The sequence below is a fragment of the Typopeltis vanoorti genome, chromosome 6 (assembly GCF_054136105.1).
Source record: "Typopeltis vanoorti isolate ZY-2024b chromosome 6, IOZ_Tvanoo_1.0, whole genome shotgun sequence".
NCBI classification, from domain to species: Eukaryota; Metazoa; Arthropoda; class Arachnida; order Uropygi; family Thelyphonidae; genus Typopeltis; species Typopeltis vanoorti.
In genome coordinates, this window is record NC_143554.1 from 8,147,073 (window position 1) to 8,165,822 (window position 18,750).

At 37.6% G+C, this 18,750-nt stretch overlaps 1 protein-coding gene across 1 annotated transcript in view; it reads right to left on the reverse strand.

Moving 5' to 3' along the window:
• The window catches only part of LOC150105267 (uncharacterized), a 163,201-nt gene that overhangs the window by 10,922 nt on the left and 133,529 nt on the right, over positions 1-18,750 (reverse strand). Inside the window, exons 8-10 of the mRNA XM_090394035.1 lie at positions 18,555-18,680; positions 13,798-13,925; positions 5,927-6,095 (exon numbers count right to left, since the gene is read on the reverse strand). Of these exons, the coding sequence (XP_090250161.1) occupies positions 5,927-6,095; positions 13,798-13,925; positions 18,555-18,680 (423 nt within the window). The remainder of the gene's footprint in view (positions 1-5,926; positions 6,096-13,797; positions 13,926-18,554; positions 18,681-18,750) is intronic.

Consider the following 18,750-nt stretch of genomic DNA (forward strand, 5'->3'; position numbering starts at 1 on the left):
TCTGCATCCCATTTTGGTTTTCCAAATTTTAAAACCTTACACTTTGCAACGTTGAACTCCCATGCCCAATCGCTCAATTTATTCAAGTCTTCTTGTAAGGCCACAAGGTCTTCTCTACTCTTCATGGTCTGTCCCAACTTTGCATCATCTGCAAACAACTGACTATCTCCATCCAAATCTTCACAAATAACATTACCATACAAGTTAAACAGTAATGGCCCTAAAACAGACCCTGAGGTACACCACTAGTGACTTTCCTTTTCAGCGATATTCTCTCCCATACACAACTTGCTGATACCTATCAGATTTAGAAGAAAAGTTATGGTTCCCTTTTATAAGACTTTAATCAGGCTGCACATGGATTACTGTGTACAGATTTGGTCACATATATAAGAAAGAATTTAAGGTGGTTTTCAGTCTTTTGAATATTAAGTATGAAGAAAGATTGAGGAAGTGCAATTTGCAAGGCCTTCTTTATAAGAAGGGGGAATATGATTTGAGACAAGTTAAGCTTTTAAGTGGTTTTAGTGTATTAGTATGGAAGATATTTTTCATGGAGTGAGGTGAAGATGGATAAAATAAGGTCATTCCTGGAATGTATACAAGGAAGGTGAGTGCTAAAGAAGTTTAAAACGGAGATTTTTTTTTTTTTTTTTTTTTGTGAAAGGAATGAACTGTGAGAATGTGGTGAATATAGAAATGAGTTCAAGGCATGTGTGCAGGCATGCATACATATACACACACAAATTTACTACACATATTATCAGACCTCAGAAGGAGTTAATAGTATATTAGCTTGGCCTTTTTTGGTTTTAAATACTATCTCAAAAATATGTTTTGTAACATTAGGTGATGTTACCTACATAATTTCAATGGCTTACTGCCATTATTGCTATAGATTTCATTCATTACTATTAATGAGACTAACCATTGCAATACCTAATAATAAAAACACAACTTCAAGAAATATTTAAGAAACAAAAAAGGAAATTCCTGAAATATCTAGGTCTGAAGCATTTGGCAGTCAATACTGTTTTCTTGCTCATAGCAAGTCTAAATACATTAGAAACCATGCAGTCTAATTGGTGAATCTTAATGTACTAATAAAAAGGTGAATATACAAAATTCGAAGGTCTTGTTTTCTACAAATGTAGTCAACTGCACCTTAGTCATCCATGAAAACACATCCACATACAGTATTTTACTTCAGGCTTTTGTGTCTAAAGCCTGAAGTAAAATACTGTATGTGGATGTGTTTTCATGGATGACTAAGGTCTCAAATGGAATTTTTGTTTCCATTAAAAAATGTTTTTCTGTGCAAATGAGCAATGCACACTTAACTGAAGGTTTGATGGTTCACCAGTGAAATGAAGAGGGGAGGAAAATGAGTAAAGCTAAGCAAGGTCCCCCTCTCTTGATCTCATATCTGAGGACTTGTGACCTTCCTCCTGATTGATGCTTCACCATTTCTTTCTCCCCTGCTTCTCTTAGTGCTTGTTCAAAAGTGACTAATCTTCCAAGTTATCAGGTATTATTATTTCAGTAACCTCCATGTTACTGAAATGTGTTAGAAATGGTGGAGTGGGCCTCTCAATAAACTCATCTTGCAAGACCCACTCAACCAGCCATATGTTTATCATAATGAACTTAAAAATTATTTGCACTCCCTGAATTCTCAATGCACTCCAGCAATGCATTCCACTCACTAACAACTTTCCACATAAAGAAATCTACTTCTCACACTCTTCTTCACTGAAGTCTAATCCGTAAACTGCAATATATGGTAATGGATATAGGAATGGTGAGATGGATAGGAGGGTGATTGATGGAGAGATACCAGAGAGTAGTTTACTCAGGAGTAGAGTCCAAAAGATGGCCTGTGACTGTTGTGTGTCGCAGGGTTCTGTTCTTGGACTGCTGCTGTTTAATTTGTTCATTAAAAATATAGGGAAGGATCTGAGAGGAACAGTTCATTTGTTCACTGATGATGCTAAGTTGGGTAGGGCCAGTGGCAGATTAAGGATAGTTGGGGCCCCTAGGTAAATTATATTTGGAGCCCCCCGATGGAAGCAGGTGAAGAAGGAGGAAACATTGGTAAGAGGTATTATTTATGGAGCTTTGATAATCAGTGCCATGTAAGGTAGAATGCAAGAGGAGTGCTTGCCTGGAGGAATGACAGATAGTGTGAATATGGCATTAAGCAAGATGAAATGATTGTGATGGTGGACACAAATGACTTAAGAGGCAATGTGAATCGGGTGGTGAAAGATCTGAGGTTCAATGCTTGAGGCTGTGCAGAAGAAGACAGAGAGGGGAAGATGGTGAATGTTGCCCAGGTACAATAATGTGGAGCTGCAGAGAAGAGCATCAATAATGAACAGCATGAAAACCAGAATGTGTCAAAAGAAAGACTTGGATTGCATGAATGCCTGGGGGCATTTGAGGACAGAAAGAAACTATATGCGAGGGATAGCTGCATTTCAACAAGGAAGGATGTAGGCATTTGGAGAGAATGTTGTTCTCCGAACAAGTCAGTGTAGGGAAACTAGAAATATGAGGGTGGATATGAAGAAAGAGGGGGGATATGATAGACATATTTAAAATTACTTAAAGGGTTTTGTAGGATAGATGCAGAGGATGTTTCAACACTTTGCTAGAGGGACACGAACAAAGGGTTATCCCTGGATGTAGAATAAAGGTGTGGTTAGTAAAGGGCATAAGGACTAAATTTTTGCTTAGAGAGTTGTGAATGAGTGGAATGGGTTGCCAGAGTCAGTTATGTATGCTTTATCTGTTAATAAGTTCAAAGAGATGTATGATAGATTGGGTCTCCCATGAAGAATCTTTGGACTCCACAGATGTGCCCGTATAATAGTAAGATACTGTACACCTTCTGAGGGTATATAGCAGGAAGTTGATGTAACCTGAAGTCAATAAGGCAGTGAGGAACTGGATGGGATTTCAGTCTAACAAACTAACATTTCCATTGACCTTGCTGTTCAATGATAGTCTAAGAATTGGCCAAGTGCCCAAGAAATTTTAGGGTGTAAAACAGTGCTGCTGCATTAAGGTGGTGGGGGTGACAGCAGAATGAAGGTATCAAGACTATAAACTACTTTGTAATTCTTTAGTTGAAATCAAGCAGTGTTTAAAATTTTGAAGAAATTAGTGAAATCATATAGAAAAGTGGATAGATGAGGATATTATCTTTGAGATTTAGCATGAATTTGTTAAAGGATGTTCTTGTTTAAGTAATGTGATTACATTCTATAATAATGACGGAAAGGCATGTACACTTTATTTTATTTATTTTTACAGGGTGCACTATGATAAGTTGATGTTGAACTTGTATTTTGAGCTCAATATGCAGAGTTTGCTGTTTAACTTTTATGACAATGATATTTTCATTGGATTGCAAGGAGATACTCAGTTGTTTGCAGTGTAAAAGCATGGAAGGGTTATTAGTAATAATGCTAATGTTGTGGCTCTTCGTGGAATTTTATAAGCTGGACAGATGGACAAATAAATAGAGATGTCAGTTTAATACAACTAAAGGTAAGTTCTTGAAATCTAGGATCTGCCAATGGCAGATTGCATACTGTTGGTCAGTATATTGCATATTGTTGCTAAAAGACTTTTGGAGAGGCAAAGGGATCTTAAGATTGATGGTCAACAGGAACTTGACATTTAGAGGATATATTTTGAAGATGCTAAAAGTAGCTCAGAGAAGTGCTGCAGCTGAAGATGATGTTGACCATCACAGATAAGAGTGGTGATTCCATTGTGTGAGGCCCTGTTCAGGCTGCATCTAGATCACTGTACTTGAGTCTGATCATTAAGATTTGAAGAAGATGAAGCAACTTTGGAAAGGGTACAGAAGCAGTTGATAAAAATGATAACAGGACTGTACAATATTAGTTATGACAACAGACTAAAGGCATCCAAAGCTGCAGAGTTTAAATATCTATCTTATCATCCTTATGCCATCAGACAGAGTATTTACAACATTGATAATGGAGAGATTTTTCATATGGTAGAAAAAGAAGGAACAAAGACAAGAGAGCCATTCCTGGAAGTTGTAAAAATAGGTGTTAAGATTTTTTTTTTTTTTTTTTGCATGGAGGATGACTGGACCATGGAATGCATTATCTGGTAGAGGTAAAAGTGAAAATGGGTTTAAGGAATGGTATGATAGATTGTGTTTTGGATGTTGAGTCATCACAATTTTAGCACTCATTCTTAAAAACATCTCCAACGTGTGTCTTAGCAGTTTCACTCTTTCACCCTTCGAAGCAAATACATTTCCTACATGCTAGAGTGAACAAAGTCCCACATAGCGAATTTGCATACCACTGTTCTAGTATGTATCTGTACAATAACAAGCAATACATATAATAAAATTAACTTTTTTTTTCTTCTTCTCCCTTCTGTGTTTGGCCTAGTGACCTGTTACCTTAAGCCTTTCTAAGTTGTACTCATCCCAAAGATAAGGTGACTAGCGCTATTCCACCCAGTACATTCTATGGTTGTAGCTGTGTGCATGTTCACGGGGCCAGTTTGCCTGCTTGCAGGGGGAAAAACCTCAGATAAACTGGGGAGAAAAACCCTGCTATCCACACCCAAGACTGGCTAACTTGGTTCTGCCTGAGAAAGATCCTTAAGCTCCTCACATTGACGACAGGACACTCCTTTCCCAGGTATATGGTTGTGAAGCGCATATACCACTAGGCTAATCCACAGACGTTTAACCCCCCCCCCCCAATAACAATATATTACCACCTAATATCACATCTTTCAGCTCCAAATATTGATATTGCACTCTAGATGCCCTCCCAATAATAATTATTGCTATTAACCACCCAAATGCCTGCATAGATTAAATACATCAAATAATTTATGCCTCATACCCATGTTTTTTCATTTCACATCCTTATATATTTATTGACGTGTAAACAGACTTGCATGGTGGTTAAGTGGCTAGATATTGTGCGAAGTTGGGTAGGGCAATAGTGAATGCAGATGACGTCAAAATTTTGCAGGATGATTTGGATAGATTGGAGGTGTGGCAAAATGTAAGGTTATGCATTTTGGGATGAAAAGATTGGCGGCAGTTTACTGCATTGGTGGAACCCTGCTCCAGGAAATTGATGAGGCACGAGATTTAGGAGTGTTGGTGGATAAGGAATTGAAATTTAGGGGACACATTGCAAAAGTGACCAAAATAGCTCATCAAATCACTTGGTTGCTGAAGAATACGTTGACAAGCAGAGACAAGCAGGTTATTGTTCCTCTCTATCGAGCCTTGATAAGACCCCATCTAGACTACTGTGCTCAGATTTGGTCACCTAGGTTTCTTCTTGATGGGGAGGAGGTGGAGAGGATCCAGAGGCGAGTGACCAAGATGATAGCAGGTCTGTGGAATGAACCGTATGAGAACAGGTTGAGGATTTGTGGGTTGCAAAAATTGGTTGATAGGCGGAGGAGGGGAGATATGATTGAGACATTCAAATTACTGAAGGGTTTCTATAAAATTAATTCAGAAGATATTTTTGAGAACAGGGCTGGTTGTGGGAGGACTAGGGGACATCCATGGAAACTGGGCAAAAGTGTGGTTAGTAAAGGTGTTAGAGCTGGGTTCTTTACTTTTAGAGTAGTGAATGAGTGGAATGCGCTCCCTGAGTCTGTAGTGGATGCTGTGACAGTGAATGAGTTTAAGGCGAGGTATGATAGATACTGTATGAATGTCAGATAGTTGTGATGAATATGATTTGGGGCCTCCCTCGATGAGTCTAATGACTCCCTGGAGTTGCCCGTAATAATAGTAATAATAGTAATATCACATCGGTTACTATATTATAAAATTGGAAACTAAGAAAGAATCTGATTTTGTTTTATAAAAATTAGCATGCTATACTGTAATACTTACTTCAAAAGACATAAAATTCCAAGTTACTAAATTTCCTAACCACTGAATAACATGATCCAAAAATGCAATAAATGCTAAAAAAGCAATAAGATTAGCTGCTATGTTTGCAACTAAGCTGATGGCTGTACTTGCCCCATTGGCTGCTGCTTCCAAAGCAGTGGTCTCCTTCCTAGTGGAGGAAAGTTTTCCCATTATTACTTTCAAATTCAAATGGAAGTAATTGTAATAATTACATTAAAATATACATTTTCAAAGGAATCCAAAGAGAGAATTTTTAAAGAAAATTGTCCCTTTGGATATTTGAGTCATGAAATTATTGATCGGGCACTTTCTGACTACCCAGTAATTGTAATTATAGTACCTATGATACCACTATATGCATTTATTAACTGAATTCACTTATTCCAATTTATTCTTCTCACTTGCCTTATGAAATGAGAAAAACCTGGACTACATGCTTACTCAGCACCTCCAATTTTCTCTTCCACACCTATTATAGTGAAAAATGTTCCTTTATCTATAATATAAATGTATAATAAAATGTATAATGTAAATTAAACATATAATATAAAATTCCTTATTAACAGCATAATTCTGCCATCTAATTACTTCAAAGTTTAAAATGCAAACTAGTAGCTCTTTTCTAACTCCATTGATCAAGCTGATACCCAAGTATTTGCAGTTAGTAATGATTTAACAGAAATTGTTCATCTATTCACCAGAATATCCAATAATCCTCACCATGACATTTCCCTTACAGATTTCCTGGCTTCTCTTTATGTCAGGTCTTGGGCTATCGCTTAGAGGTCTCATGGACACCGTTATCTCCTCTGGAATGGCTCGCGGGGCCTGGAGAGTGATTTCCTGGTGTTATAGATACTTGGGCGAAGGGTCAGATGATCAAGGCCTAGGCATTCTGGTCCTGCACCGCTATTCCCTCTGCAAGTTTTTGCCTCCGTTGGCTTCCCTCCATGACCTCATCTGGATTCGACAAAATCCATGGATCGACTTGTCCTCTCCTCTTTTTCTCTTTCCCTTCTCCTGGCATCAATTCTCTTGGTGGTGTCAATCTCGATCCTTTTTCTATGATGCCTTATATTTGTTTTTCATGGGACCCTGGATGAAGGTTTGAGACCCCCCGAACATTCCCGTGCAAACTCTTGACGTTTTGTAAAACGCTGACTTCTGGCTCTCCCTGAAGTCAGCCTATGCCTAACAGCATAGCCATGTTAAATGTACACTGTCCCTTTTAACTCTGACCTTGAGGGCAGCATCGGACTGGCAGGTTTCTTCTACATTTTATACTATATGCTAACATCAATACATTTCAGTTTTTTGAAGCATTGCCCTTGAACTTATATTTACACAATTTATCGTGCCTCTGGGTTTTAATACATGGGCTTTCTGTATCACTTACATAGAAAATTACAATATATTTCCAATTTCTATGGCATTGCCCTTGAACTTAACATATTCATACAGCTTCTATTTACACAATTTATCATGCTAATTCCTGAGTTTCAATATATGGGCTGTTAGTATTATTTACATAGAAATTTACAAGTATACTTTTTGTGAATTTTGGATGTGACCCCTGTAAAAGTTAATGCAATAAAAAATGAAAACATTTACGCTGCACATAGAATTTTACAAAGGCCCACCCCTTCACGAAAAAATTTTCAGCCATGAATGTGGATGATAATTTTTTTTTTTTCACATTATCTATATGCTGTGTGCTACTTACTCTCTGGAATGGACAACACTGAGGTTTACTGGCCTTTTGTGAGATAAGAAAGCACTTAGTCCGATATGTGGGCTCTTTCTGTTGCAATAGGTGTCGGTGCGCAACTTACTCCTTGGATAATTTTTCATTTGATGCCTTGCTCTCCCTCTGGTTCTTGCAAAATTTTGGCGGTCATTTGTATTACTTCCTTTCACCTCTTGAATTCTCTGTAGTTTAGTAAGGGTATGTAACTGCACATAATCTGGATGGGTAGGATGTCTGTCATTGTCCCCTTCTTCTTTCTCTATAAAGTTTATTTCTATTGTGCCTTTATCTTTACTTCCTGTGAGCTCGATATCTTCCTCCTGACTTACCGCCACCTTCACACTTGATATGTGAAAGCATTTTCCCACTTCATCTTGTTGGTTGTCTCTAATTACTGAGGGATCATTTTCTCACTCACCTTGTTTATTACCTCTATACTTGTGGGTGTTCTTTCTGCTACTCCCACTGGCTCTGTCAGTTCGAAATACTTGAGTATCTCCCTTACGAGTAGCCTGCTTCACTCCCATCAGGGAAACTTCTTGGGTGCTGAAATTACATGAGAAACCATGTCTCTTTAAGAAGTCGGTTCCCAGTATTATTTGAGCCCTAAGTCGAGAGGTCTCTGGGAGAATAAGTAACTCAGGTAAGACATTTAAACTGAAGCTGGGCAACCACATGTTTACCTTTCATTTCGTAGGCACATAAATAGTGGGATTTGAGATTCCACTTAGCTTAACAGGTTTCCTCAGCCTTGTAACACAAATACTCTGGATCTCAATCTTTTGAATAGCGATCCAGTTATTACCAAAACTTGGTAATAACTGATATAGCTTCCATATCTCTATATTTATTCTTCATTAACCTTATTTAATCCTCCTTTATTCTTATATAATCTATTAACTTTCTGATCCTTGCTCTAACTTCAGTATTCTTTACCTATACCGGGGATCACTAGAAATTTATTTTTGATATAATGACTGCGACTGTTGTTAGATACTTGGGATCCAGTTGTAAAAATTCGATGCAGCTTCAAAATGACAAAGCATTTTCATTGATTTTTACAGAGGTCAAGTCCTGTAAGATTGTTACAAAGGTAACCTTATATGTCTGTATATAGTTAAAGCTAAATGTCAATGTAAATAATCCTATGGGAATTGACTGTGCTTACTGCTCTAAGAAGGAAATTTCTAGAATGTAACGAACAAAGGCAAGGCAATACCTTGCCAACAGAAACTTTGTATGATACCTCCTTATAAGGATATAAGAAAGTTGTTTGCAAACTCCTCTTGTCAATCGGACCCACAACTTCAGACAAGCTTCCGCTGCCCAACGAAATAGGATTAAAAGAGTGCAGTGGGAGAACAAAGAAATGGTCAGTGCAAGTGAAAGATCAAGAGCTAATATCTTCATGCAGGGATCCGAAAGAAGATGAATAAAAGGCATTGGCCAGAAGAACGAGTATCGGTTATCTATCGGAAGTCTATCAGATGTCAGCCATCGAGGACGCGACCTTCTGGAGAAGCCATGCCAGAAGTCTGAAGGGACGATGACAGGAGCCGATCCACCAGGCAGAGGGTAGACCTGCTGACAAACTTCGCTGGGAGCTATTTTCCGAGGAGAGGAATTTGAGCTGGAAGGAACTGCTCTGTTATGTTAATGCACACTCACTCCTCATGCCGGAGAGACAGCATCCCAGAAGCCATCAGTGTCTATAATCTGATGCCGGTGTAGGAAGGGAGTCAAAACCTGACACGGAAGGAAAAGTCAGAACTCCAAGGAATAAGTATGTGCAGTGGGTAGCAGCCCTAAAGTGAGTTTGATCCTTTTTTTTGAATTAAAGGAGAACTTTAATAGTGGACTGTTTTGAGTTTAGAGTGCTAAATTTGGGCAGATTTAGCGAATGAATTTAAATGTTTGGATGAGTGACTGAAGGCCATGTGTGAAATAAGTAAAGAGTAACAGTTTGTTAATTGTATAATTGCCTAGGATATTAATTTAGTATTGGAATGGATTGAATATTTATGTGTCATGATAATCTTGAATTGAAAGTGTATTTTAACTTGATAGTTTTTATTAAGAGTTAAACTGAGAATGTCTCTTTAACGGAATTATAGTGTAAATTGTTTAGTTATAAATAAATCTGTTTTTCAATTGTCAATAGTGTCACCTGAATCTTAATATTACGAAGCACTGTTCCAAAAAAAATTAGAGCCTATTTGCGGGAATCCAGGAGAAAAATAGAAGGGATAATTAGTGGAGCACGACTATAAATAATAATTGAACGGAGGTAGTTTGAGTTTAAGGGAAACTACTGGACGCACTTACCACATCTTATTGCTAGGAAACGAACACTGGTGGCACAGCTTATCAAATAAATTTTCCGGTGTTCGAGGAATAAGAAGGGAAGTGCAGAAGACAGTTAGTAGAAAAGGAGTATTTGCATAAAGGAATAAATATATAGGCAATAAAAGCCCCTGTTTACATAGTATCTAACAATACATCACAACGTATTCCCCTTATTCTTCCTTGAATGACAGTTATGGGTTTAGGGTGCTGTTTCTTAAATTCTCTACTTAATTTTCTTGATCTGCTTGTGAGATGATGGTGAGTAACCTGCATTTTTGATTCAAAATGCTTATTTCTATAAACATTCCTTTTATTCTAAAAACAGTAACCGGCAATGTGCCCAAACTTGTTGCAGTTATAACATTGGGGTGCTTCCCCTCTGCTTGCCCCCTCGTTACCTATTCATTCATGACTCAAGGTCTCCGTGGATGGTTCTGCTCTGATTTCCTTCAGTTGAAAACAGTCAAGTTTATCTATCAGGGGTTGGTATAACCTCTCTACCTCATGCCTGATTACAGAGTGTATCTTTTCCATCGTGTTACTATTTGTGGCTTCCGAATTCATGCTATCCACATTCGTGCTTTACAAAATTTTTCAGAATATATATACTTTTACACTTTTGTCGGCCTGATCTTTCTACAAAACTGTTTCAATCCAAATAATTGAGTATGATTATCGTGGATTTTATCCTGTTGACTACTGCACCATTGTAATCTGTTTGGCTGTAGCGCCATTGTAAAATCTATGTCTATCTATTTGTATACTTATTAACTTTGTCTTTACTTTACTTCTATATTTAAATTTCTATTTTTTTTTTTTATACACTTTGATTTGCTTTACTTCTATATCTCTATATTTATTCTTCATTAATCTTATTTTAAATTTATGATCCTTGCTCTACCTTCAGTATTCTTTGCCTATACCGGGGATCACTAGAAATTTATTTTTGATATAACGACTGCGCCACTAACAGTCTCCTTGTGGTATAAGAAATATCAATACTTCTAGTAAAGTTTGCTTTCTATCTTAAGGCCCATCTTAATAATATTTCACAGTTGTAGCTAACACTTAACTTCAATTCGTAGCTATCTGTAAACTGCCCACCCACAGGATCGCAATTATTTGGAAACAATGCATTGTGTAAAAGATCAGGCGGCACTCTTTGTAAATAAAACAAAGATGTTTGTTTATACTGAAACAATCATACAATTTACACACTAATGAATTACTACTTCTTACTCCATTCTAAGTTTAACACTTTAAAGGAAAACTTACTTTAGAACATTTACATAAGCATGCAACATAACACAAATCATTAAGCAATTTAAAGAAAAACTATCTTATTCACTATATGCAGGAGATCCTTTAGTTGTTGCACTGTCCTTAGAACACGCATTAGGTTAAGCTTTGAACAATTAAAGGCACTTTACAATGTTGAAAGTTTATTTATCACTAGGTTAGACTATAATAAATTTAGTTTAATCCTTTATACCAGTGAGAGCAAACAAAGTTTGCACCTGAAAATATCTTCAGGACTGAATATAGTGTTGTACTATCTTACCAGGGTAAGTAGTTCAACACCAAGGCAACTCGTAGCAAAGGTGGAGCAAGCTACCAACTCCTATCCCAGTATCTCCCATAATGCAAAACACATTTCCTTGTGGATATGTATACTGTTATGCATTAAGGGATTGGCCACTACCCAGACTAGTTTCGACCTTTGAGGTCTCTTCAGGTCAAAAGGTCGAAACTAGTCTGTGTAGTGGCCAATCCCTTAATGCATAACAGTATACATATCCACAAGGAAATGTGTTTTGCATTATGGAAGATACTGGGATAAGAGTTGGTAGCTTGCTCCACCTTTGCTACGAGTTGCCTTGGTGTTGCACTACTTACCCAGGTAAGATAGTACAACACTATATTCAGTCCTGAAGATATTTTCAGGCGCAAACTTTGTTTGCTCTCACTGGGATAAAGAATTAAACTAAATTTATTATGGCACTTTACAATGTCCAAATAAAGCTTGTAAGCTTTTTCTTTCAAATTGGAACTGCTAAAATGACGTTGCTTTCTAAGGCATTGGCCTTGAAATACACAGCTTAACATTCTTACCATTTCAATACATACTGGTATGGTTTTTCAAATCACAAAAAAAATTATAACTACTGTTAATATAACCCATATATACAAAATTCGTAATAACAAAATTCCACAATCAGTGTTAAGATTACAATTTCCTTCTATATACAATGTTTGTGACCTCTGTAAAAGTGAATGCAAATTAAGAAAAAAAAATTCTTACTGCATCGAATTTTACACCATCACTGATACACTTTTTTCACTAATGTGAAAAAGGTGTATCAGCTTTATTTTGGATGCAAGATTGGGGACCAGGACAAGGAGTGGCCCCACACATATGCTAGAAATCTTCCAAAGTGGATGAAAAGCAGTCAAGTGTCAGTGCTGTTATGGTTTAGAGGGAGCCAAGCAGTCATTTGCATGACTGCTACTTCTGTACAGGGACCATCTGTTTTGGTAGGCATTGGAGGAAAAAGAAGTGGGCAATAGCATATCTCAATATACCATCTGTTCTCCAACCAGTTCAGCACAGCAAAAGACTTCCCATTCCCAAACCTCTGAAAGAATTTTCTATCGATTCAGAAGACTGAGGCAAACCAATATTGAGTTTTGCTGAGCCTTCAGCCAGCATCTGATGATCCATACGTCAGCCATGGTGCATCATGTGCACCACACATTTTCACACAAGAAGACCTGAGCAATCTTGTTTGCAATCTGGAGCTGTCCAAGGCAAAAGCAGAGTTACTGGGATCAAGACTTCTACAATGGAATCTTCTCAAGGAAAATGTTTGAGTGACTCAAATTTTGCTGTCCAGTGTAATTATTTCAAATTCAATATGGCAAAATGAAGGTTTATGTGCTTTAGGACAAAAGATTACAAGCTGTGTTGCACTGATTGAACAGGACAGCTGAATATTGATGAGGCTAAGGATTTGGGATGACACAGGAAATGAAGTTCAGAAGACACTGCCAATGGGGATAAAATAACAAAGGATTACTTGGGTGTAAAATAATATATTGAAAAGTAGAGTGAGGGAGATTATTATTCCTCTTTATAAGGCTGTGATATGACACCATGGACTACTATATGGTTTTGAGTAACATGCATTTCTTTGGTTACCTAAGAAATGCATTTCTTAGGTAACCAAATTACATAATAATCTATATGAGGCCTGATGCAAAAGAATCTCTTTTCTGCATGCCAAGGTTACACCAAAGAGCTAATGTCCTTCACTTCGGGGATGTAGCAGTTGTGGAGAGAGAGAGAATCCATTAGAAAGTGAATAAGATGGTGACTTGTCTGTGGAGTACTCCTTCTGAAAACAGATTGTAGGTGTGTGGATTATGAAGTTTAATGGAGAAGCAGAAAAGTGGAGATGCAATAAAAACATCAGTTACTAAATGGATTTCATAGGATTCATGCAAAAGAAAATTTTCATTCTTGTCATATAATGGAGAGAACCAGAATTGTTTTGCTTGAATACTGTAAATGAGTGAAATGGGCTGCAAGAAGCAGTTGGGAGAAATTTTGTGAAAGAATGAGAAGCATGACAGGTATGGTGTGAATAATGGTTGGTGTAGGCCTCCTTCAATAAGACTGGAGTCCATGGTGATGCATGAATAATAAAAATAATAATAATAGAATTTTACAAACACGGCAATGCCGATATGTTCTTACCCTTTCTCTAGTCGAATGTTTTCTGGATTAGTCAAACTTTTTTCTGTCTCAGGATAAAATAATTTGGCATAGGCCAATGCAGCTGGTGCAGACATTACAGATGCTGATAACAGATGACTGGCACTAATCTAGAAAGAATGGAAAATTTATCTATTTCCATATCAGGAAGAGTTGAGGAGAGAGAGGGAGGGGAAGAAACAAAAACAGCTGTGTGCTTAATTGCACTTATCTGTAAACCAAATAATACAATAATTTATAATTAAAAGTATGATGGTGTTAGGTGCAGTATCATCAAATTTAAAGATAACATTTCAAATGTTGTAGCTTTGTGGTAATAACTACATACATTCCCAGAAGAATTAATGTTATAGGTTCAATTCCAGTCATCAACTATTGGAACTTTTTTCCAAGCCTTTTTACAGTTGGTTCCAAAGAAAGTAAACCTTTGGCACTGGAAAGGCAAAAGCCAGTGTTTTTAATCATGAAATTAAAGTTGGCAAAAGTTGTGAACTCCATTATTATTGTTGTTATCCCAAGACCCCATGGAATCAAAGACTCATCTTACCATGCCTTAAATACACTCAAATTCTCTGCAAACACCACACTCTCAGGCAAAGCATTTCAATCATTCACAACTCTGCATGCAAAAAATCTGCTTCTCACTCCCCTGCTTACACCCTCCAGGGATGTCCTCTGGTTCTCCCCTGACCTCCCAATATTTGCTGTAAAACCTCTCCAACATTAATCCTATAAACAACCCCCTTACTACCTTGTAGGTCTCTATCATATCACCCTTCTTCCTCCTATCCACGAGAGACTGTAAATTGCATCTTCTCAACCTTTCCTCATATATAACATTCCAGAGATCAGAAACTATCTTAGTAAGTCATCTGTGAACCCTCTCAGAGAGAACTTACTCACCAGGTAATAATTCCTTACTGATGTGTCTCAATTACATCCACTCTCCTTTTATTTTATGTTTTTGCAAGTTGCATTCCCTCAATCTGTTTTCATACCCTCATTCCAAAGACCAAATACCACCTTAGTCAATCTTTTCTGGACCCTTCCTAATAGTCTCATCTCCATGGAAAGCAGGTAACCAAATTACACAATAATCCATGAGGCCTGATGCAAAAGAATCTCTTTTCTGCATGTCAAGGTTACACCAAATAACTGATGTCCTTCACTTTCTTCAAAATTTCTCCATCCAGTGTATATACTTTGCATTCCACAGTTTCACTCATTTTCTCCCCCCATCCATAGACTTGCTGATACTTATCTGACAACTAATTCTAATCCCATTCCATTCTAATTTAATTTGAGATGTTATGTGATAATTCTTAAAAGTGTCTGCAAAATGTAAATATACCACTGCACATACATCCCTTGTCCAAAGCATTTATCACTTTGTACTGGTACATAAGTAAATTGCTAAAACATGATCTCCCTTCAACAAATCCATGCTTACCATCACTGAGAATACTAGTGTTATAAACCCAGTTCTGTATCCAAGTTCTCACTATAATCGTAACTCCAGATGCACAAATTTGCTTATAATTTGTCAGAAGAGCTGAAATAAGCGAGCTGACATCTCTCCCACCAGTGAGAGTGACCATGTGGTTTTGACTTTGAAGATGAATAGACATACAAGAGTATCAAAGAGACAGGAATATATGTGGAATTATAAGGCAGGTGATTGCAATAGTCTTAGACATCAACATGGGGAAGTTTCATGGAGGAAGGAATTGGAAGGCTGGGATATCATTAGTGCTTGGGAAATTGTGAAGGAATATTTTTAGCAGCAATAGTAAGCTGTATTCCACGAGTGAAGAAGAGGACACAATTTGGAGTAAAGGGGATGACAAACTATCAAACAGGAGCTGCATGTGAAAAAGAGACTATGGAAGAGATATAAGGAGACAGGTGAAGAGAAGATGCATGAAGAATATAAAGACACAGGCAAGGAGAGTGACTACTGTGGTAAGGAAGGTGAAACTGGAATATGAGAAGAGATTGATCCTAAGATCCAAAGAAAATCCTAGGGAATTTTTTTTAGCTATGTGGCTGATAGGAGGAGAAATGATTGTGGAAGAATGACATTGTGGGATAAAAATGGGAATGGAGTGACTGATGCAGAGGACATAGTGTAATTGTTCAATGAACACTTTATTGGTGTATTTCATCCTGGAGGAGTAAATTTTAATACTAGAGGGATAGGGCAGGTTCGAGGTTTAGAGATGCAGGAGGAGAATGTGTTCCAAATACTGAATACTTCGGATGTCAGTAAAGCTGTGGGACTGGATGGTATTTCGTGAGTTTTGAGAGAATGTGGTAAGGAACTGACAGCTCCTTTGACCTGGCTTTTTAATGAAAGTCTGGCTATAGGAAAGGTGCCCAGGAAATGGAAGAAAGGTAGTGCCATTGCATAAAGGCAGTAGCAGACTAGAAGTGTCTAATTATAGGCCAGTTTGTGTGTCATCGGTATTTGTTAAGATCTTGAAGAAATTAGTTAGGGACTGTATACAACATTGGGCATATGAGGGTAATGTTATCTGTGAGAGTCAACATGGATTTGTTAAGGTGCGCTCTTGCTTTGGTAATATGATTGCCTTTTATAATAATGTTACAAAAGCAGTAGATGAGGGAAAGGCATATACTGCCATTTTCTTGGATTTAGTGAAGGCATTTGACAGGGTGTCACATGATAAGCTGATATTTAAGTTGCAGCACATGGGTTTGGATGTTAGTTTGGTTAACTGGATTCAGGATTGGCTGTCCGATAGGTATCAGAGAGTTGTGTATGATGGGGCAGTTTCAAGGAGGCAGAGGGTTACAAGTGGGGTCCCACAGGAACCAGTACTGGGACCTATATTGTTTAACCTTTATATCAATAACATTGTCAGTGGATTGCAGGGGGATGTTCAGTTGTTTGTGGATGATGTGAAACTGGGAAGGGTTATTAGTGGTAGTGCAGATGTGGTAGTCATGCAAGAGGATTTGAATAAGCTAGACAGATGGGCAAATGAATGGGGCTATCAGTTTAATGCAACAAAATGCAAGGTCGAGGTTTGGGACACATAGATAGGATGCTGCATACTCTGTTGGAGGAGATATACTGGAGGAAGTAGGGGAGACAAGAGATCTAGGGTTGATGATTGCTAGAAACCTGAAATTTAGGAGACATATTGCAAAGATGGTGAAGGTAACATGGAGGATTTCTGCAATGAGAAGGATGCTAACCTGCAGAGATAAGAGTTATCATTCCATTTTGTAAGACCCTGATCAGACCACATTTAGACTAATGTTCTCAGATTTGGTCCCCAGGGTTGAAGGGGATCAATTAACTGGAAAGGGTACAAAGGCAGATAACAAAGAAGGTTTCAGGACTGTACAATGTTAGTTATGAGGATCGGCTGAGGGAATATGGACTGCAGAGTTTGGTGGATAAAAGGAGAGGTGATATGATTGAGTCTTTTAAACTGTTGAGTGGTGGTTACAGGGTTGACACTGGGGAGCTCTTTCGCTTGGTTGAACAGCAGGAAGGAGTGATGACAAGAGGCCATCCCTGGACGTTACGAAAGGAAACTGTGAGCAAGAGGGTGAGGAGTGGTTTCTTTGCATGGAAGGTGGGGTGAACCGTGGAATGCATTACCTGATGGAGTGGTGAGAGCGAGAACGGTCAATGAGTTTTAGGAGTGGTATGATAGATTTGTGTTTCCTAGGAAGGACTTCCCACGACGAGTCTTTTGACTCCTTGGAGGTCTAAATAATAATAATTTGTATACTTAGCCTTACAACCTTTGTGAAGTGGAACAATTTTATCCTCTTTCATACCTTAAGGCCTTCTGCTGCTGCAAAACTCTTGTTAAACAGGTGCAGAAAATCTGCTGTTAGCTCCCTGGAATATTACCTTTAAACTCATGATATGTTATCAATTCCTATTGCCTTATTTGACATCAGGTTTACTGGATTCCTCATATACCTCCTGTCCGATTTCCAGCAGTCCATCCTCTATCCCTTCCTCTCCACACTGATCAAGGTGAAATATCCTGATGAAATGCTCACTGAATAACTTAAGTATGTCCTCTGCAACAGTTACTAATCTGCCATTTTAATCTATTAACATTATCTTACCATAATTATTCATTCAAACATATTGAAAATCACTATCATTTTCCTTATCCATTTCTCTTATCACTTTATAAAGAAAGTAAGCAAATTACTAAGGCAAGACCAACCCTTCACAAATCCATGCTGTCCCTTGTAGAGTATCATATTCTTATTTGCCCAATCCTGAATTCTGTGTTTCACCAATTCCTGAAATACCTAAACAACCACTCCCAAGATGCTTATCAGCTTATAATTGCTACTTTGTCTTTTATCCATGAAGCTCATTTGTTTAAGCTGTTCCACACTCTTCAGATGATTCAGGTCTGTAGCATGCACAACAATGTATTTTGTCAGTTTTGATCTCTTAATTTTCTCACACAAAAAACTTTTAATCCATTGTTAATATTACAATATTACCATCAGAACTTGATGGCACTTTGTGTTCGCCTATCATATTATCATTGACTAACACAAAGTTACAGAGATAAAGTTTTTGAACAGCTGTTTTATTTTCAAATCAACTTTCAGATGTATAAGTTAAAATTGGTTTGAAACTCAAATTAAAACTACATAACTTAAATTATAGGTATATAAAATATTTTAGCAAAATTATTACAACTTATCTAAAATGTTGCATTTCTACTTACTCCAAAACTAATGTATGCTGCCATTACTGAACCAGCTATAGATGCAAATCCTCCAGTCATTACTGCATGAAGTTCAGATTTAGTCATTACTGGTAGGTAGGGTTTTATGATCAGCGGTGCTTCAGTCTGTATAATATTAAAGAAAGTGAAAATCATTGCCATTTTAATCTTCACCACAAAAAGTTACTTTTGCACT